The sequence below is a fragment of the Myxocyprinus asiaticus genome, chromosome 7 (assembly GCF_019703515.2).
Source record: "Myxocyprinus asiaticus isolate MX2 ecotype Aquarium Trade chromosome 7, UBuf_Myxa_2, whole genome shotgun sequence".
In the NCBI taxonomy this organism is placed as follows: Eukaryota; Metazoa; Chordata; class Actinopteri; order Cypriniformes; family Catostomidae; genus Myxocyprinus; species Myxocyprinus asiaticus.
The window spans coordinates 50,276,899-50,300,281 of NC_059350.1; the positions used below are offsets into that span (position 1 = coordinate 50,276,899).

The 23,383-nt window shown below is 38.6% G+C and overlaps 1 protein-coding gene across 2 annotated transcripts in view; it reads right to left on the reverse strand.

Moving 5' to 3' along the window:
• pard3ba (par-3 family cell polarity regulator beta a) overlaps positions 1–23,383 on the reverse strand; it is a 230,645-nt gene that overhangs the window by 134,793 nt on the left and 72,469 nt on the right. For both annotated transcript variants that reach the window (XM_051702158.1, XM_051702157.1), the window contains exons 6-7: positions 5,109–5,195; positions 1,095–1,220 (exon numbers count right to left, since the gene is read on the reverse strand). In XM_051702158.1, coding sequence (XP_051558118.1) covers positions 1,095–1,220; positions 5,109–5,195 — 213 coding nt within the window. The remainder of the gene's footprint in view (positions 1–1,094; positions 1,221–5,108; positions 5,196–23,383) is intronic.

Below are 23,383 nucleotides of genomic sequence, written 5' to 3' on the forward strand. Positions count from 1 at the left end.
AACGAACCAAAAAACACGTGAAAAAAAAATCTAATCAAATTTGCGACTAAGACTATAAATAGTGGATATCAGATGACAAGACGCCAAAGTTCAAATGTTTTTTTTTATTTATTTTTTTACTTTTTTTTAAATATTTGAGTACAGATTTATAGAAGATTAACAAGAAACATCTGATCTGAGTGTGTTTTATGGGTGAGCCCTGACGTTTCTGAGACTACAAACCAAAAAACACCAATATAACACACATTCCACAATTTTCTTCGAAAACTATTTATAGTGAACATTAGATCAGGGTTTCTCAACCACTGGGTAGTTAACAATATAACAAACACTACGCAATTTCCAACTAAAATTATTAATAGTGGACTTCAAATGAAAAGATGCACCAAAGTTCAAAGGACATGAAAGTTTCAAACGTTAGATTGATTAGATGTGTCGAGCAAGTTCTTCTTTTTCAACATAGTATAAATTGTCAGTTCAGCGCAACAATTTATGTAAGAACGGATTTATAAATGATTATCACAGAAATTCGTTCTACTTGTGCTTAGATGTGTCAAACAATGTTTTTCTTTTTTTAAGTATGTGAAACTTTTCAGAGTTCACTCCAGGACACCGCTGGAGAAGTAAAATTGACTGGCTTGATTGCAGTCTTTTTTTTTTATTTACTTCCAACACCTTTAATGCTCAGACCATTTCTTTCACTTCTCTAATAGTGCCACTTTGTTTAATCCACAGACCTTTTGAAGGCTGTCTGATACTGTTGATGTCACTTAATAGGGCAATTCCACACTCGAGGCGAGAGAATGAGAGTGCAAACCGTTCTCTTTTGTTGTGGTAAAGTTATTGGACTGAAACTCGGTGAGAAGGCGAGGAAAATAAAAGCCAGAGAGGACAGATTGATAACAAGGATGACAAAAGGATCAGTACAATTGTGTTTGCGCACTATGAGTGACTGTGAGAAAGAACAATCGAATGAAAGAGAGAACAACACAAAAGATGGACGTAAAAGAAGAGAATGAAGTACAGAGTGTGGGATGATTAGTAATCCACATGACAACACTGAAAGTGTGACTGATGAAGAGTAGAGCACTCACTCAGTGAAGGACTTGTCTATTAACTCAGTGTCATTGATCTGTACAATGCACTCGTCCTCTTGAAAGATTCCCTCTCGTTCAGAGCGGCTGTTCTCCTCAATGGATCGGATATGCAGACCCAGAGTCCTGATGACACAAGCAAAAACACTTTTCAGAGAGATAGAGCATTCAAAAACTATGAAAGATTAAGAAGGTGCACATTTATTCCAAAATGCAAACTATTAATAAAAAAAAAAAAAATAAAAAAATAAAAAAAACTGATCTTGTTTGCATTAAATCTGCAATAAATAAAATTGTATTAGAGCTGTGACTTAGTGGTTAGCATATGTGCTCCAGATGCATTAAGCCATAGTGCTTAGATAGGAAAATGTGGGTTTGAATATGGCTTTTCACATTCCAAATCCGGTCTCCCCATCTTCTACTCATTGTTAGCGGTACTGTCTATATTAATAATAATATACGGTATATAATAATAATAAAACATTAGTTGACACCAATGTAGAAGAACAGAAAAAAGGGACAAGACAAACACACAAAAAAAAAAAAACATAACAAACTGAACATCAGAAATGAAACAAAACAAGACAAAACACAACATGATATGAAACAAAACACAACAAAACAAAAAATGAAAACAAAACAACAAAACAAAAAAAGAACCCATAAACAAAAAATGAAAACAAAACTGAAAAGAAAAAAAATTAAAACGAAACAAAAAATACTGGTCGACTCCAGAGGAGAAAAACAGAGGCCTGTTGCACTAAGCTAGTTGACTCAGCTTTTCAGAGTAAATTGATGGTTGACAAAACCAAATAGAGCCAAATCGGTTTAGATCGGGGTCAGTTATCTCAAGACTCTCCTCTAATAATCAACATTCTCTGTCAAATCAGAGTTTGCTTAACCCTACAGTGCTTGCACACGAATGAGTGGCGTCTGTCACCAACAGCCAATGCGTGAAGCATGGAGAAAGACAGTGGCAATATGGCAATTAAAACTGCAATATTTGATCCCAGTGCCATTAAAGCATAAAATCATGAATTCTATAATATTATGCTTTCATTCCGGAGCCCTGGCTTTAAAATGTAAATGTTTTATATTTTCCACCAGATGGCACCATTTTTCTCATGTTTAGCCTATGGAGCAAATACATGCTTTTTTCCTATTTTCTGTTTGCTGTATTATAGAGCACTGCAGGCCAATTGAATAAATGATGCAGCTAGAATGGTGTGTGTGTGTGTGTTGGTATGAATGTCAAAGTGTGTTTTGTATGTGTATTGAGAAGTGTGTATATGAAAAACAACAGTGGCATTATATAAACAAACTGGCATTTAAAGGGTTAAAATCCTGAAAATTAATGAATATTTGGTAGTTATGATCAGGACTGATGTTGGTTAAAAAAATTCATTAAACTCATTAAAAGTGGAAAATAATCTTAATATATAATATTATTATGGCAGTTTTTTGACGTGGACATTTTTGTCCTCGAAGGACCTCTGAGTAACTTTTTTTTATTGACGCACAAGGGTTAAATGCACCATATATGTCACTTTACTCACAGCTGATTGGTCCAGTATCTGTTTGCGATCTGTTACCAAGAATAAAACCTAGCCATGTAGCGTAAGCTGCTATTGTGATGAACAACTCAAAAACTGACCCACCTTTTTGAGAACGAACAACCAGAGTTTGCTCAAACTAAACTTACCTGGGTAGTCACTGAAACCTGCTTTGTGCAACAGGCCTCAGTAAAAAGGACAAAACAAAACAAAAACAAAACCACACAAAGCTAAACAAAAACAACAACAAACAAAAAAATAATAAAACAAAAAGCTAAAATAAAATAAAAATACTGATCAATTCCAGAGTAGAAAAACAGAGAAAAGGACCATTTCTTTTAAAGGATTAGTTCACCCAAAAATGAAAATTCAATCATTGTTTACTCACCCCTGAAATATTGTGAAAATTGTGAAAAAAATGTTGTGCTCAGTGATGTCATACAATGGCAGATAATGGAGACCACCTCATCAAGCTTCAAAATAACACAGAAGTATAATTCAGAAGTCTAATAAATTATTCCATGAGACTCATGATGGTTATGAAATCATTTGATAAGGTTTGGTGTGAAATAAACCAAAATATAATGTATTATTTTGTGAAAATGTCCACTGAACGTTGATCTCCTGTGCGCGTTCATGATAGGGCACAAAACATTGGGACGTTCAAGCAAAAACTCTTTTGTTTATCTGAAAACAGGTCCTCCACAGCAATAGCGACAACAGACCACATCACCGCTGTACACAAAACAGATAACAGAACTTACTAAACATGTCTGAAGAGTTTGTAGTTGAAAAATGTATGCATTTCTATGCCCAGCCTTATTTTTTTGAATGGAGTACTCAGAAATCAAACAGAAACATAGAGGAGGCTACAGGCAGCCACAGTCACACAGAGTCCTAAACTGATGGCAAACGACACACGATAAACGTATATTTTCTATGATAATCAGAGTTTTTGTCCTAAACAGCAGTGGGGCGCAACGGTGCATTCTATCGATCGCTATTTTCGGCTCTTCAGACATGTTTAATAAATTCTGTTTTCAGTTTTGTGTGCAGCAGTGTTGTGTTCTGTTGTCGCTATTGCTGTGGAGGACCTGTTTTTAGATAAATAAAAAAAAAACAGTTTTTGATTGAACGCCCCAATGTCGCGAGGGGGCTGCTTGAACTGTTGCTCTCGTGCCTATCATGAGATAGGGAGCGTGCACAGGAGATCAACGGTCAGTGAACATTTTCACTAAATGATACATTAGGTTACGGTTTGTTTGTCACCAAACCTTTTCACATTCCTTCAGAACAAGACATGAGTCGCATACTTTTTAGAATTCTGAATTATACTTTGGGTTATTTCGAAGCTTGAAGAGGTGGTCACCATAAACTGCCATTATATGACATCACTGAGCACAAAGTTTTTTCACAATGTCTCCCTATGTGTTAAGAAAAGGTAAGAAAGTCATATAGGGTTTTTTCAACACGGTGAGTAAACAATGACTGAATTTTCATTTTTGGGTGAACTAATCCTTTAACTATTTTCCAAGGTTGGCAAGGTGTTAGTTAATCTAACATAGTTAAATACGGAATGACATATCAGTGACAAGGTTAGCAGGGTCTTATTGCCAAAACCATTTAATGCTGCTTGTGCAGATCATTTAGAATTTATCAAATGCTGTCAGTCGATTAATCGTATCTTATTTTGTAGTTAATCATGATTAATCGCAGATTTTGAAAGTGCTGAAATTTGCCTGCATTTTGCTATTTTATGCTTAGCTTGTAGGCTCTCCTTGGTAGAAGGGCTTTGGCGCTGTGGTGTGTGCCTCAGTGTAATGACTCTGGACGGACACATTACAAAGGACACATTCCGCCCTTCACACCAGTGTTTATGCTGTATGAATGGCAAAAAAATTAACACATTCAACTTGTTTTTAATTAATCACAAGCGTTAACGTGTTAATTCTCACAGCTCTAGATCAAACATATTCAAACAACTTCCTCACAATTCTCTTTCCTTAAAATTAGATGTGATAATCTCTTTTAAACTGACCTCTCCAAACAAGTCTGATAATCGATTCTAACTACAGGACAATTTAACTAAATACAGGCTTTCATTTGCTGTTACTTCCTTTAAAACTGCATGGCTTCCTTTCAGACTTTCATGCCCAAACCAAGAGGAGTCCACCAGGCCACTGAACAGGTTTGCCACCTACAGAGAAAGGGTCAGTTTCCATCCGGAGCTCACCAGGGCGCACATGCCCCAACAACAGGAAGTGTGTCACCATCCACCCAGGGAGGACTGTGTGTCATGTAGCACATGTGTGTTCTTGCCATGAGCACTTAACCTTTGAACTCTCCCCTTTTTTTAATACTGTTCATGTAATCTGAAAGAGCCATTTACCTAGCCACTTCCATTGAGTGTATATCTTGCGTGTGTGTATCTTGCGTATGTGTGTGTGTGTCTGTGGTTTACCTTCCACTCAGTGAGGAACAGTATGGTATAACTTTGATTCCCAGAGGCCCACCTTCTCCTGAGATCTTCACCATTCGTGTGAGACTGCTGCAGTAAAGCAAACACATTAGGTTGCAGTGGTTAGACATTACATTTTTCTTAGCAGAAAAAGAAAAACAACTGATACAAACTGAAAAATATATTTTGAAAGTGGAAACTTTCAGCCGAACACAGTTACATTAGCAGAATAACAGTCACACATCAAAATGACAAGCCAAAAAGTCATTATGGTAGGAACTGTCTTAGATATCAATGGTGTGGTACCACTGTCGCCTGCATCATTTCCTCAGGTTAAAAGCACATGTCAGATGAGAAGGTAAAGAGAAGCGTGTGTGTAACAGCAGTCAATCAGTTCTTCTTGCACTGCGATTGTGTGTAGATACATGTACACATACACTACAGGTGCTAAACTAGGGTTCTCTGAGTGTTTGCTAAGGCATTGTTATGAGGCTGCTAATGGCCACGTTCATACAACAGCAGAAAACGGCTGTCAGTCCTGTTTTGAGTGCTTAAATACGGTTACGTTCACACACAGTTCAGTTATTTACTAGAGTGACAACAGCATTCTATAACCGAACTGACACCCGCAAATTTTTAGGACTCGCAACCGAATTCTCAGCAAACCTGCGCTGCGAACTGAACCGTACTGGACACTTAGTTGTTAGTCACGTCATATAATTTGAGAGCCATGGTGCACTGTACACAAGCGTGTCTCGTGTGTTTCATGTTGGGTTTTTGTTAACACATGGAGATATGAGCTGTGTGTAATCCGAATATCCAACCGCTGTTTTCCACCGGCTGCGCTCTGCACACGGTTAAAAAGCATTCAAAGCTGCTGTCGGTTAATTATGATCTGATGGATGAACTTGCACCTCGATTGGACTTGCTTTTTTTTTTTTAATAATGCGGCGTCAATTGCGATAAGACCTGCCGTTATTATGGACGTCACCATCATATTTGATATTTACGTTAGTCACTGTCTCTAAGGTTACAGCTGTCAGAATACGGGATTGACTTCGGTTGTTTGTTCAAGCTGCTACTATAAGATGTTGTATGAACAGGACATTTCAAGACTCACACCTGTGAGAAAATATGATTGTCAATCCCAAATACTGACTGTGTGAATGTAGCCAATATGTTCTTAGCAGTTGATGGCATGTCATCATGTGGTTGTTAGGGCACTGCTAGGTTATTGCTAGGGTGCTCTGGGTGGTTGCTAAGGCATTGCTAAATGTTGGCTATGATGTTTTATCATCCACCAGGCTACCATCAAGAAAACTAAAAGTAGTTCGAAGTTTAGGGTTAGGGGTTTGTTCTGTCTAGAATGCAATACCCAGCGTAATACAAGTAAACGTTGGATTCTCAACATTGGGCACAATAGCAGGCATAAGCGCAAACTGTCTTCTATGGATTCAACTATTCTCATTACTAGTGTTGTCACGGTACCAAAATTTCAGTAGTCTTACAATACCAGTGAAATTTCATGGTTCTCGATACCAATTTCGACACCACAGCAAAATTATGCTTATATTATAATGTGCTATTGAACACACCAGTTTAGTTATTTTTAATTATTTAATAATTAGGGGTTCAAGCCCTAAGGGCTAGAAACCCTATTGTTTTTGTCAGGATTTGTATTATTATTTTTCTGCCCTAAAACTGATTGTGCAGACCAAACTGTAAGGCCTAGAGACTTCAAACTTTTAAGGATGGCAGTACTCTGGCTGGCTAGCCATACGCTTGGTATCGGCCCGATCGGCTCATAGGTGGCGCTATAACGAACAAAATCACATTTTGGGCCATAACTCTTGAACCGAAACAATATTGGTCTGATCAACTACAAATTGTGCATGCAGTGTCTTTGTCCAAGGTGCCATCAAGGTCAGTTGGAAACAAACCACTGCAGAAAGACTCAGCAGAGTCCCAGTATGAAAAGTTAAAGAAATTTTAAAATTTTGATTCATTGTCAAACGGTACGTTAAAACGTATGTAGTGGGCATGGCCACTTTTACTAAAACGGTTATAACTCTTGAAAGGAATAAGATATCGTCATCAAATTTGGTACACAAATGTATGGGGTCATTCTAAGGACACACAAAAAATGCATGTATCTACCTCTTGGTGGTGCTATAATAGTAAAAAAGTTAAAATGGCTCTAAGTATGGAATCGTTGGTCCAATCAGCTTGAAATTCTGCATGCAGTTTCTTCATCCAAGGTGCCATCAAGGACTATAAGGACAGTCACATATCTTGAAAAACATGACATCTACCAGACAGATTTCAGCAGCTTTTATATAGGGTTAAATAAGGCCAATCGGAACAAAACCTGGTAGGCCTATTAGTCTCTTGGTCCAAGAGGACTGTGAAAATTTGAGGGGGAAAAAAATGGCCTTTGGGAGGCGCTATCACATTTTACATGCGTGTATATCAGTGTGTATACCGCTGTGTTTCACAAAGAAACACAATATTCATACCATATTGTAGATCTCCTCATTCTTAACTTTGCATCAATTACCACTGGTGTGAAACAAAATGTTCATTAAATGCTTGAGATTATTTTTAAAAAACTACTTTTTTTTAACTAACTAATCCTAGCCCGTTCGCCCAATTGGAACCAAACAGTGCAGAAAGATTCAGCAGAGTCCCAGTATGAAAAGTTAAAGGATTTTTAAAATTCATCGGCAAATGGTACGTTAAAACGTACCAAAAAATGCGCGTATCTACCTTTTGGTGGCACTATAATGGTAAAAGACATCAAAATTGCTCTATGGAACCGTTGGTCCGATCAACTTGAAATTTTGCATGCCCAAAGTGCCATCAAGGACTATGGAGGACAGTTGCCACCATCAACAAAATCAAAAAAAAAATTGATTGTTGCCACCATCAACTTTTCACAGCTATTTGAACTAGTCCTAGGCCGTTCACCCAATCGGAACCAAACCAGTGCAGAAATATTCTCTGGAGTCCCATTATTAACAATTATCAAAAAAGTTTGAACTTTCGATTCACAAAGCTACACCAAAACGTTTGCAGTGGCCGTGACCACTTTTACTTAAACGGCTATAACTCTTGAACAGAATTAGATATTTTCACAAATTTTGAGACACTTGTGTGGGATCATTCTGAGGACACAAGAAAAAAATTGCATACCTATGCCTCTTGGTGGCATTATAATCACCATTATTTTTCTCAAAATTAAGGCACTTTAATATTGTTATAGTTGCTAACAGGCTGTCTTATTAATACTTAATATCTGTTAAGTACTTAAATGACCTTAAAGGATTGAACCCTTTTAATAGCTGCTTGAAGCTATTTTTATTTTAATAATTATAGCTTAATAATTATTTTCCAGAACATTAAGTTTAATTTAATTTAATCATCAAAATGGTGTCTAATCAATACATTCTTAAAACTTCTAACAAATGAAAATAGAACTTTTCAACATGTCATTGTATTTTTATTTTTTTGCCAAACTTTTATTCAACGGTCTTGCTTGTGATATTTTGATTTATTATTATTATTATTATTATTATTATTACAGTGAATATTACATTTTACTATACAGTTGTAATATATTTTTATTCAATTTCTTAAATTTCAGGCATCTAGCTTTTATTTTGAATCGTGCTTTTATTATGACGTATGTTTTTTTTGTCACAGTTCACGTCACGGTGCAGTGTGATCATTGAAGACTTAAATCACATCTGAAATCTCATCTCTACACTGGCCTTTGAGTCTGGCAAATGAAAATGTAGGACACAGTTTTGGAGTGTTTGTATTTTAGACTTCTGGTGTTCGTGTATGTGGTAATTTTGAAATGTTATGTTTTAAATTGTATTACTGTGAAGCACTTTGGTCAACTCTGTTGTTTTAAATGCTATATAAATAAAGTTTGAGTTGAGATTGAAGCACAAATGCTGTGATTTTAATTATAGAAATATAGTTTACATGTGCTGCGTGTTTCACTGTGGATTAGTGCTCTGCTCTGTCATCTCATACAACGTGAATGATTCTCAATGTCTGTGGAGTTTCTAGTGGATGAGCGGTCGGATTTATTTCAAGTACACAGCTCTTCCACACTAAGATTTCAGCCTTTAGCAAATCACACTAGGACATGTCATGATTTTAATTTGATTAATTGTCCATTTCAGTGTACAAGGAGTAACAGAGCATGCGTTCAAAATAAGCCTGTGAGCATTTTAAAGCAGTCGTGTGTCAGTCATATTGCGGGCTAGTACTGGATAGAGTCGGTGCTTGGTACTACCGGTACATCCTTTTTTATTTTAGTACCGACTTGGTACCAAAGTACCGGTACTTTTGACAACACTACTCATTACAGAGTAACAGTTTGAAGAGAAACTTGATGTTTATAGCTAGCTACCTGAATAATAACACATCCAGTTTCATGAGCAGATATTTGAAGATAACTATCACATCTTGAGTACAGAGGTTTGTTACCACCACAATTAATACAAAAACACACGTTAAGTTTGTACAACGAGACCACATGATTACAATGTATTGGCCAAATATTTGCGTCCGCATTTGTGTACATGCATTGGCAATGTTTCTAAAGCAGTGCTTTTAAAACACAAACACACACATGAACAAAAAGCAAGTATTCATCAGTCTATTGCTTTGTACTCGTCAACACACTGCAAATCCATTTGCTGTTTATGTCCTGCTGGGCAACATTAATGACCAAACAAATGAGCAGAAAGCCAGTGCAGTCCCTGTTATTCAGTGAATGTGTGTGATGAGAGCCGAAGGCAAAGGTGTCTACATGCATCTCTCATCCCAATCTCATTTCCCCTCTCTTCCATCTTTGTCACAGAAAGCATTTCAGGAAGTTTCAAACAAGAAATATCATATCACAGTTACACACCTCCCGAGCAAACACTTCAGCTCTCTTCCAAAACCTTTTGAGCTGCCTTGCTTCTAAGGAAGCATACTGAAGGCTTGTGTTTTGCATAAAAACTCTTTAGTTTCGTAACATTATCGTCATACAAAGTATGGGGTAATGGAGATTTTTGGTGGAGTGTGGAAGAGGCGTAAACATAGCGAAATGCATGCATTTTCAAAGGAAAACCTATAGAGATGTTCAGGTTGTAGTCCAAAAACCCGCAAGAGAATCCACCATGCGGTCCCTCTGGATTTTCCTATGGGTTTTTATAATGGGGTTTTTCAACTTATGAGTAAAATAAGGTCTGTGGTAAACATTACTTGATGATACATGGATGTTTTGTTCTACAACATAAATTACACACAGTCATACCTCAAACGTGAACTTTGAAGCTGTATTGAATTGCATACCTTTAAAAAAAAAAAAAAAAAAAAAAAAAAAAAAAATCACATGGTGGCTTTGAGGTATGAAAGCAAGTAATTTATTTTGTAGAACAAAACATCCATGTATCATCAAGTAATGTTTACCACAGACCTTATTTTACTCATAAGTTGAAAAACCCCATTATAAAAACCCATAGGAAAATCCTGAGGGAACCCATGGTGAATTAGACGCCTCCAAATTGATATCACGGCTGAACAGCTCTATTAGGACATGGCCAAACTGGTCGGCTTTTGGTCAGAATAAGCTACAATGTGTAGCTATACTTGCATAGCCAGAACTTTGCAGACCATAGCCAGCAAAAGGTCTGAGGCTTACTTGAGCTTAAACTGGCCAAGAACCACCCACATAGACAGGTATGTTATTTATAAAATACAGAGAAGTTTAATAAAGGTAGACAAATTTAGTCAGAATATATAAAATAACAAAGTAGCATAAAACTGATTAATTTAAAAGTAGTGAAAAAAGAACAGTCTTTAACTTCATTTGAAAAATGGCTACTGATGTGGCATATCTAATTTTCAAAGGGAGCTGATTCCAGCAATGGGCAGCATAATGGCTAAAAGCCATTTCACATTTTTGGTTTGAACTCTGGGCACCACTAGCTCCTTAGTCCCTGCAGATCTGAGAGACCTACTAAGCAAACATATATCTGATATATTTTGGGCCTAAACCATTGAGACTTATAGACAATAAGTAGGGCCTTAAATTCAATTCTATATTGTACTGGAAGCCAATGCAAGGATCTAAGAATTGGAGTAATGCATTCTCTCTTCTTGGTGTTTGCCAGTATTCTAGCAGCAGCATTTTGAATAAGCTGCAAATGTCTAATGGTTTTATTGGGGAGGCCAGTAAACATTGCATTACAGTAGTCCACTCTACAAGAAATAAAAGCATGAATAAGCCTTTCCAAATCTTGCTTGGACACAAAATGTCTCATTTTTGCTATGTTTTTAAGATGCCAGAATGATGATTTTGTTACAGTTTGATGTGGCCACTAAAATTTAGATCCTCATCAAAGATTACATCAAGATTCTTGAAGTGAGTGTTAGTTTTTAGTGCCCTAGACTCAAGGTAAGCACTAAGCACCAGCCTTCCTTCTTTATTGCCACTCAAGATGGCGCCGAGTATGGCTGCTGCATTGCGAGCTCCGACGCAACATAGTAATGTTTTGTTTTTGTTCACAATTCTTATGTTTTTTGTATTGGATGTTGTCTGCCTTATTGTCTACGACAGACAAACACTTTTGGACATTGGTTCAGCAATTTCACACCGTAAACCGGACTTCAAATTCCTCAATGCCGACCCGCTGTTTACAAACACGCAAGCGGAGCCCTTTGTCTGGGCAGCACGGCCACGGAAACGCAGGAGGAAAAGGGGAAACAGAGCCGGCGTTCTCATCAGAGTAAGACGCCGCGCAAATCGACCCCCGCTACCCACTATTCTACTGGCAAATGTTAAGACTCTGGATAACAAACTCTGCGAACTGAAAGCGCGGATCTCTTTCCAACGAGAGACGAGGGACTGCTGCATTATCTGCCTAACAGAAACTTGGATGTCTGCGGAGATTCCAGACTCAGCCATTGAACCCGCGGGGTTCTCCGTGCACTGAGCAGACAGAGCGAAAGACCTCTCAGGTAAAAGTAGAGGTGGTGGAGTATGTTTTATGATCAACAAATCCTGGTTTGATCAGAGGAATGTACATTCTATCAAGTTTTTCTGCTCTCCTGATCTGGAATTTCTCATGCTTCTGTGTCGACCATTCTAGCTACTGAGGGAATTCACAGCGGTCATCATCACTGCTGTGCACATCCCCCCACAAGCCGACACATACCGGGCACTCAAGGAACTGTATGGGAGTATAAGTGAGCAGGAAACCGCGCACCCTGAGGCCGCGTTTATTGTGACCGGGGACTTTAATAAAGCCAGTTTAAAATCAGTCGCACCAAAATACCACCAGCACATTAGTTTCAATACACGAGGGGACCGGGTTTTGGACCATTGCTACTCTCCGGGATGGCTACAAATCCCTCCCCCGCCCACCATTAGGCAAATCGGACCACTCTTCCATTCTGCTTCTGCCCGCTTACAGGCAGAAACTGAAACAGGAAGCACCCACCCTCAGAACGATCCAGTGCTAGTCGGACCAATCAGATTCTACACTACAAGACTGTTTTGATCACACGGACTGGGAGATGTTCCGGTCCGCCTCTGATGACGCCATCGAGCTTTACGCTGATAGCTTAATGCGTTTCATCAGAAAGTGTGTAGAGGACGTGGTTCCGACCAGAACAATACGGATCTATCCGAATCAGAAACCATGGATAAATAGCGATGTTCGCGTGGCACTTAATGTGCAGACCTCCGCTTTCAATTCCGGGAACGCGGAGGAGCATAAACAAGCCAGTAATGCCCTCCGAAAAACTATCAGAACCGCAAAACATCAGTACAGGAGAAAGACTGAAGGACAGTTTAACACCACCAACTCTAGAAGCATGTGGCAGGGAATTAACATCATCACGGACTTTAAAGGGAATAAAAACTCCACCATGAACACCGCTGCCTCTCTCCCGGATGAGCTAAATACATTTTATGCTCGTTTTGAGGAAAATAGCACCGCCCTCACGGAGAGAGCTCTCGCGGCCAAAGCTACAGAGGTTAGTTCACTCTCCGTCTCTGTAGCGGATGTTACCCGATCCTTCCGACGGGTGAATATCCGCAAAGCCGCGGGCCCAGACGGCATTCCGGGCCACATCAGAGCATGCGCGAACCAGCTGGCTGGTGTTTTTACGGACATTTTTAACCTTTCCCTCTCTTTGTCTGTAGTCCCCACATGCTTTAAAACATCCACCATTGTGCCTGTTCCAAAGCAATCAAAAATAATTTGCTTAAATGACTGGCGTCCTGTTGCTCTGACCCCCATCATCAGCAAATGCTTTGAGAGACTAATCAGAGATTACATCTGCTCTGTGCTGCCTCTCTCTCTTGACCCATTGCAGTTTGCTTACCGCAACAACCGCTCCACTGATGATGCCATTACATCTACAATACACACTGCTCTCTCCCACCTGGAAAAAAAGAACACTTATGTGAGAATGCTGTTTGTAGACTACAGCTCAGCATTCAACACCATAGTGCCCTCCAAGCTAGATGAGAATCTCCGGGCTCTGGGCTTAAACAGCTCGCTGTGCAGCTGGATCCTGGACTTCCTGTCAAGCAGACGCCAGGTGGTTAGAATAGGCAGCAACATCTCATCACTGACCCTCAACACTGGAGCCCCACAGGGCTGTGTTCTCAGCCCACTACTGTATTCCTTGTACACACATGACTGTGTGGCAACACACAGCTCCAATGCCATCATTAAGTTTGCTGATGACACGACGGTGATAGGTCTGATCACTGACAATGATGAAACAGCCTACAGAGAGGAGGTGCACACTCTGACAAACTGGTGTCAGGAGCACAACCTCTCCCTCAACGTCAGTAAGACAAAGGAGCTTGTGGTGGACTTCAGAAGAAAAGACAGAGAACACAGTCCCATCACCATCAATGGAGCACCAGTGGAGAGAGTCAGCAGCTTCAAGTTCCTGGGTGTCCACATCACTGAGGAACTCACATGGTCCATCCACACTGAAGTCGTTGTGAAGAAGGCTCATCAGCGCCTCTTCTTCCTGAGACGGCTGAGGAAGTTTGGAATGAACCACCACATCCTCACACGGTTCTACACCTGCACTGTAGAGAGCATCCTGACTGGCTGCATCTCCGCCTGGTACGGCAATAGCACCGCCCACAACCGCAAAGCACTGCAAAGGGTGGTGCGAACTGCCAGACACATCATCGGAGGTGAGCTTCCCTCCCTCCAGGAAATATATACAAGGCGGTGTGTGAAAAAAGCTCGGAGGATCATCAGAGACTCCAGCCACCCGAGCCATGGGCTGTTCTCACTGCTACCATCAGGTAGGCGGTATCGCAGCATCAGGACCAGCACCAGCCGACTCCATGACAGCTTCTTCCCCCAAGCAATGAGACTTCTGAACTCTTGATCTCCCACGATCAAAATACATCAGCACTGCACTTTATTACCCTTACTTTATTACCCTTACCCTTATATCTCACACCGGACTGTCATAAATTATTATTATTATTATATTATATTCTCTCTTAACAACTGACTATCAACCGACAGCCTGAATGTCAATACAGTACAATACTGTATATATTTTATATTTACTACTATATATACTTTTTTATATATATATATATATATATATATATATATATATATATATATATATATATATATATATATATTTTTTTTTTTTTTTTTTTTTATTGAATAATGTGTATCTATATAGTGCGCATTGTATACTGTACAGTGTATGTTATTATTTGTATATTGTTGAGTGTAATTATGTGTATATCAGATGTTTAAATTGTGCTGTGTTAATTTGATGTTATTGTAAATTGGTATATGTCTCATCACTGTCACGACTGCTATGTTGATCGGAACTGCACCCAAGAATTTCACACACCATTGCACTTGTGTATATGGCTGTGTGACAAAGTGATTTGATTTGAAATGATTTATTCAGTCTTATCTTTATTTAAATGAAGGAAGTTATGTTGCAATTGTTTACGTTCTGAAGGCACAGACACAGCAAGTCTTCAGGTCCATAGTCATTTAGTGAAAGCGCTAGATATATCTGGGTATCATCTGCAAAGCTGTGATAAGCAACCCTATAATCTTGGAAAATTAGAAAAAGAGGAAGCATGTACAGATTGAATAGGATGGACCCAAGAACCGATCCTTGTGGGACTCCGTACTTCATGGCAGTTCTATAATTACCGATACTGACTATATATCCCTGCCATCTAAATATGATCTGAGCCACATGAGGACCGTTCCTGAAACCCCAACCTAATTTTCCAATCTATCTAGAAGTAATTCATGATCCACAGTATCAAATGCTGCACTAAGATCTAATAACACCAGAACTGTTAGACTCCCCGAATCATTATTCAGGCGAATGTCATTTAAAATCTTTATGAGAGCACTTTCAGTGCTATGATATGAGCGGAAACCTGATTGAAAGCTATCAAGGATCTCAATCATCTGTTAGAAATTATTGACTTGATGTAAAACTACTTTCTCAGTAATCTTACATATAAAGGGAAGATTGAGATTGAGGCCTATAATTGTTTACTCTTAACGCTTTAAGATTTCTTCATTTTATTTTTTTTCAGAAAGACATCTGATTGACAAGAAATCGATAAAAATCACAATTTGATTTATTATTACGTGCCAATTAGGGGCAGGGTTATCCGAGATATACACTGATGAGCCAAAACATCATGACCACCTGTCTTATATGATGTTGGATTCTACAAGATGCCTGACGATGTCCTGTGGTACCTGGCACCAAGACATTAGCAGCAGATCCTTCAAGTCCTGTAAGTTGCGAGGTGGAGCCGCCATGGACTGGACTTGTTGGTCCAGCACATCCCACAAATGCTCAATCGGACTGAGATCTGGGGAATTTGGAAGCCAGGGCAACACACTGAACACTTCACCATGTTCTGCAAACCATTCCTGAACAAAGTGTGCAGCGAGACAGGGAGCATTATACTGCTGAAAGAAGCCACTGCCATCAGGGAATACCTTTGCCATGAAGGGGTGTACCTGGTCTGCAACTATGTTTAGGTAGGTGGCACGTGTCAAATTGACATCCACATGAATGGCCGGACCCAGGGTTTCCAAGCAGAACATTTCCCAGAATATTACACTCCCTCCACCAGCTTGTCGTCTTCCCACAGTGCATCCTGGTGCCATCAGTTGCCCAGGTAAACAGCGCACATATACAAGGCTGTCCATGTGATGTAGAAGAAAACGGGACTCATTGGACCAGGCGACCTTCTTTCACTGCTTCAAGGTCAATTTACGACGCATGCATGCCCATTGTAGGTGCTTTCGATGGTGGACAGGGGGTCATCATGGGCAATCTGACTGGTCTGCATCTACGCAGACCCATACGTGGTTTGTGGTTTGTCCCTCATCAGACCAATGTCGATAGGTACTCACCACTGCTGACCGGGAGCACCCCACAAGCTTTGCCGTTTCAGAGATGCTCTGACCCAGTCATCTGGCCATAACAATTTGGCCCTTGTCAAATTCGGTATGGTCTTTACTCCTGCCCATTTCTTCTGTATTCAACACATTGACTACAAGAACTGATTGTTCGCTTACCATCTAATCTACCCAGACCTTGACATTTGGCCTTAAGATATAATCAGCGTTATTCGCTTCACCTGTGAGTGGTCAAGTCTAGTGCGGAAAACCTCGGTACAGACTATTTCTCAGACATAACCAAGAAAACAAAGAAGAATATGCAGTTCTGCTTGTGGATATCCAATTTACTCGCTGATGTGTGCCTCAAATTAAACTCTGAAAATCTCTGGAAGATTTGATGTCACTTATCTTGCACATTTTGCCAAATCCAGTGATTACTTCACTCTCAAAAGCACTCTATTAAAATGGTACTTTACTAACACAACTGTTTCCAGGTGGACTGATAAAAAGGTCTCAGAATCAGATTAGTGCTTACTGGATCGAGACTGCATTTTCCAGTTTTGTGTGCAATATGTATCAGATGGTTAGTGCACAGACAAACAGTTTGATCTGCACAGTGCATAACCGCAAAAGTGAATATTATAATAAAACCTCAAAACACACAAACATCATCTTCTCCACCATTTGCATTCCTTACAAAATATACCCCCCCCACCAATTTGCATGTGCCCAGTGTGGCACGGAGCGTCCATGAATTTACATGCATAAAACAGAGTCTGCAGCTCACAAACCACACCAAAACACCACCAACACAATGTCCACAAATTTGGACGTGTGTTTTTGTGTCGATTCTTGGGTGAACTATTCCATTTAAAAAAAGCTAATTTATTACAACCTGTTAAAACCTATTTGGACCTTAAGAGTTTCATCAGGTGACGCGGTTTTCTAAACCGCTTTACTGCTTAATGAGCTGTGAAAGTGTGGGTGAATGTGTGAGAGAGGCAGTGAAGAGCAGAGAGTGATAAACTTCATCCCTCTCTCAGGGGGAAGAGATGAGGTCACATGACCTGTGATAAGAGCCATGACGCCTGTGGAGTAAATGTTGTGTATACACATCTCTTGCCCTCTGGCTATGAAAGCAAATGTACTTATTAAGACTGGGAATGATGATATACACACAAGCTCTCCATATTACTTTAGAATACAAAGTCTGTGTGCTGTTGTATATCTTAATAGGGAATAATCTGCTCAAGTGGAATCAGAGCATTAAAATAAATAGACCTTTCACACTGATCTGATCAGTGATATTGTTTCCATTATTATGGCTTGAAAATAATTTTTATTAAAAAAGTTGTTTCTAGAGAAGCATTAAAAGGCTAACTTTAAAATCAAAGCAGAATATTATATTAATTAATTACAATTATAATTACGGCATATTGCTTAGTGCTCTTAAAGTTTCTTTAAAATGCTTAAATTTTGTAAAAGCGGCTCTTCAAAAAATGTATATCAGTATTTGAATTTATATTTACTGCTTATGGTTTTAAGATATTGGTTATCCTATCGGCCAATTACTGTGTTAAATATTGGTTATCATATTAGCTAATCAAAGTGTTAATTTTTGTTAACATATCGGTCAATTACACTGTAAAATTCTGATTAAAATTAGAGATGTCAAAATTAACCCGTTAATGCAGGCGATTAACTTAAAAAGTTTAAAGCAATCATTTTTCTTAATCGCGATTAACACATTTACCGTTAATAAAGCATTAACCAGCAAAAACACTGGTTGGAAGGACAGAACCTTTGCGATGTGTCCACCCGGAGTCATGATACTGACACAGCAAAACAGCGATGGATAAGGACCTCTTAATGCTATTTATATATGCAAAACAAGACTTGTGACAAAAAGCCCATACTTTGCAGCCTCTGTAAGTCTTGACTATCACAAAAACGCAGAATGAGACGTAGTCTGCACCGCTTTTTATGTGGAGATCAAAGCGGTGCTTGACACTGGCATTGACACCCTGAATGCAAATCATGAATGCAGCTTCAAGATTGCTGTAACAAAGCATATAAAATCATGGAGAATTATCAAGATTTAATAACCATTGCAATGAATTTCAACCTATAAGGAGACTAGTTCCTCCAATTAGTCAACCTCCCACTTAGACTTTGGGAAAAATGTATTGTACACTGCTATTTTAGTGCATTTTTATCTTTATTTTGTGGGAGGCTTTGTATGGAAAATGTTCATGAAGCATTACGTTACATATTGTTTAGTTTTCCTCCCTGTAAAAGGAAATAAATGCTTTTACACAAGAAAAAAATAGTCAAATTTCAGCACTATGAAAATCTGCGAATAATCGCGATTAACTATGAAAAATTATGCGATTAATCACAAAAAAAAAAATCATTTACACAGAACTAGTTACAATATAAATTGCTGTATCATGACTAGGGATGGGACGATATGGTCATCTCATGATTCCGTTTAATATACGATATAAGGTTCACAATTCAAAATAATCTCGATTCAATATAATAACATTTAAATGACAAAATACTAAAAAATATTTTAAAAAATCTGAATTTTTTTTTAGCAAAATACACATTATAATTACTCATCAAAATAAAGTTCTTTAATACAAAATATAAATGCTAAGTTTAAGTAATAATAGTTGCTCATATACCTTTCTCTATAAGAAAATATCACAAACAAATAAGCTTTCAAAAAATAGTGGGGTACGTTCAGGCTGAACAGGTGCAGAACAAGGAATAGAACTGTACAGATCCTGTCCTGAAAAAAGTATGTGAAAGTGAATATCTTTTATTTAATTTTTTTTTCTCCCCAATTTGGAATGCCCAATTCCCAATGCGCTCTAAGTCCTCGTGGTGGCACAGTGACTCGCCTCAATCTGGGTGGCGGAGGACGAATCTCAGTTGTCTCCGCATCCGAGACCATCAATCAGCGCATCTTATCACGTGTTACTGCGGAGACATAGCGCATGTGGAGGCTTCACACTATTCTCCACAGCATCCACGCACAACTCACCATGTGCCCCACCGAGAGCGAGAACCACATTATAGCGACCACGAGGAGGTTACCCCATGTGACTCTACCCTCCCTAGCAACCGGGCCAATTTGGTTGCTTAGGAGACCTGGCTGGAATCACTCAGAATGCCCTGGATTCGAACTCGTGACTCCAGGGGTGGTAGTCAGTGTCTTTACTCGCTGAGCTACCCAGGCTCCCTAATATTGAATTTTTAATCATTTGTATGTAATCATTACAAATCACATTTTAACTTTGTAAAAATACAAAAATTCTACATTATATTAATACATATATCATGAAATGGAATATAATAATGATATGAGCAATTACTGTTTTAAATAATGTGTACAATTTACAAGTAAAAACATTCATTTGTATAAGAAATGCTAAAAAAGATAGTCACTTTAAAAGTTTCAACAACGTGCATTTCACAGTGTTCCAGTTCAGCAAACATCAACAAAGATCTGTTTCTTTAGCGCATCCATGCTGTGTGAGATTAAATTAATATTTATTTTTACTTTTTTTATCTGACTTTAAAGAACAGAAAGGATATTAAGGGTGGTTTCACATATAGTCTGTTTTAGATGAACCAAACCCAGTTGGTCCTTTTTATGTTGATGTGACCTCAGACCCTTTGTTGTTCACACCACAGCTCCTTAAGAACTCAGACCCCATGGCAATCACGATTATGACATTTGGCTAACAATACATTGTCATACTTCTTAAGGTGTATGTGTGTGCTTAATTCACATACACCTTAAGTAGTAATTAATTAATATTTAACTTGGAATCATTATAAAATAGGGCAATATGATTTCCTATAAGGCTTTAAAAAATTTAAATATTGCACAGGGAGAGTATGACATGAAAAATAATATTTGAAATGTTAAAATATTTCCAAATACTTAAAACATGTCTCTCCTTTTTGGTCAAATTTTATTTAAACCGTTTTTAATATAACCCAGACAGCTAATTCTATTCTATTCTAATTTATTCTATTATGCAATAGTAATATATATCTGTCCAAAATTCTTCACTTTTACATTTTACAATATGTTTAGGCTCTCTGATTAAATCCACAACCCCTTATTTCACATGAAGGAAAGCTTCATGGCCCAAACGGTGTTTTATCTGCCTGTCTGAAAGTCTGCGCTGACCAACTGGCCCCCATCTTCACACAGATCTTCAACAGATCACTGGAGCAGTGTGAAGTTCCCTTCATTTCTCAGGACCTGAAGTGGGACACCCACATAGATTCCATTGTGAAGAAAGCTCAGCAGAGGTTGTACTTTCTTCACCAGCTGAGGAAGTTCAACCTGTCACAGGAGCTGCTGACACAGTTCTACTCGGCCGTCATTGAGCCTGTCCTGTGTACATCTATAACCGTCTGGTTTGGTTCAGCCACCAAATCAGATAGAAGGAAACTACAACGGACAGTCAGGACTGCTGAGAGGATTATTGGTGCCCCCCTGCCCACCCTCCAAGACCTGTACGTCTCCAGAGTGAGGAAACATGCAGGTAGAATCACTCTGGACCCCACACACCCTCCCCACTCCCTCTTTGAAATGTTGCTCTCTGGTCAGCGCTACAGAGCACTGAGCGCCAGGACATCCAGGCACAAGAACAGTTTTTACCCTCAGGCCATTTTCCACATGAACTGCCTTCAGGACTCCCCCATAGTGCAATAATGTAAATAAATATCTCATGTACTATGTAAATTCACATATTTAACTCAATAATTGTACATACCCCTACCTTGCACATACATTACTACTTGCACATGTACATACGCCATTCTGTTATATGTCCTATAATTTTTGTATGTCTATTTATACTCTTACCTTGTTTTATATTCTGTGTCTCACTGTAATGTTCTGTGTGCACTTGTTTCTCCTATCAGCAAAACAAATTCCTTGTTTTCATGAGAACACTTGGCAATAAAGCTCATTCTGTTTCTGAAGGAAAACATCTGAGTTATGAGTATTTGAAAAAGTGTTTCTCCACAGGAATAAAGTCTGTTTCTCCTTCTGCGTGTCATTAACACTACGTGTATGAATGAACTAGAGCCCAACCAATATGGGATTTTTGAGACCGATACAGATTTTAGAGGGGGGAAATTCACTGATTACCGATATGGTGGCCGATATAGTTAATTTTTGAGCTGGAATGAAAACAGACCTTTTCTATGTGGATTGTGCACCGATTTTGCACCGATATGACTATGCAAAGGTACTTTATATATATATATATATATATATATATATATATATATATATATATATATATATATATATATATGTCTCTCTTTTTGGTCAACTTTAGTTTTGGTAAATTTTAGTTTTTGTCATTTTGGAACTCGTTAAATAATTACATATATTGAAAAAATATAGAATATAATATGTATGGGGGTTGTGTCAGGAAGGGCATCCAGCGTAAAACCTGTGCCAAGTCAAATATGCGGATCACGGATAGTCCCCTAATGGGAGCAGCCGAAAGAAGAAGAAATTAATATAACATTTATATTTTATATGATGTAAAATTTTAATATTTCTCTCATGTTGTCTTCACTTTCACACATTATTTTAATGCTCTTTGATTAAATCAACAAATCTTTATTTCTCATGTAGCAAAATCACAATTTTATCACTCCACAGAAATAAAGCGTGTGTCCCGTCCTCTGTTAACACTGCATATATGAACCCATTATGACCAGGAACACTTGCCATTACACAATCATTTAAAGTGAAGCCGGAGCTCTTTCCGTTCGCTATCAAAGTTTATATTTGTTCATTTATATTTTCACAGGAGTTTGGCGCGAGCACTGCTGATGACGTGTGCTCATCAGAGCGCTCAAGAAGTGCTTCACAAGCTCTCCCGAACAGAAGGTGCTCTGGTTGACATCCGCAGTGCTGAATGACACACAAACGTGCATTTTATGGCATTTATATATATTTGCTTAAAATTCCCTTATTTGGGAATTAAAATGTGACTGGAATTTGAAGTGCAAAATAACCGCGTTTATCTCAAATAATCGTGGTTGGAGAAAATAACCACGATCAGATGATTATTTGATAATCGTGACAGGCCTAGTCATATGGTGAGCAGCCAATGGAAATCAACAGTGCGTGGCTATAAAATTGGACCACAAAGAAATGGAGATTTAGAACAAGCGCTTAAAGTGAAGAAACCATTCAACACCACTCACCACCAACTCATATCGCAGTCTCCGTCTTTCCACCCAGGACTGCACACAAATGGGCTCGGCCCATTTCTTTAAGACTTGGAACAAAGCAGCAGCAACATCAACGGCAGCGCTCCCGTACATCCATGTTTGTTTACATCTGTCATGCGGCTCTTTGAATTTGGCCGTGTGTCTCCACGTGTGTTTGTGATCGGATCCACTTGACATTCGGAGTGATCCTCAGTTGTTTAGTGTGTGATGCCCATTTAGAAATTTGTCGACTGCTAAAATAACTAAACTTCATCTCAGAGTTTAATGGCATTTTGGTGCTGATGTGTGAATGGTAGCAAAACGGAAAAATGATGGACCCCAACCATTGCATGTAAGAATAGCAGATGTGGTACATTTACCAGTAAAGGCAATCCAACAATTTTACTACAATTTACCAGGTTGCATGGGCTAATGGTTTTTGATTACAGACAACATATTGGTTATCGATTTCAACCAATTTCAGTGTTAAAATATCTGTTTTCATATCAGTCTCAAATTTTTTGAAAGCTCACCTAGGCACAACAGAGCAATTTCCCAATG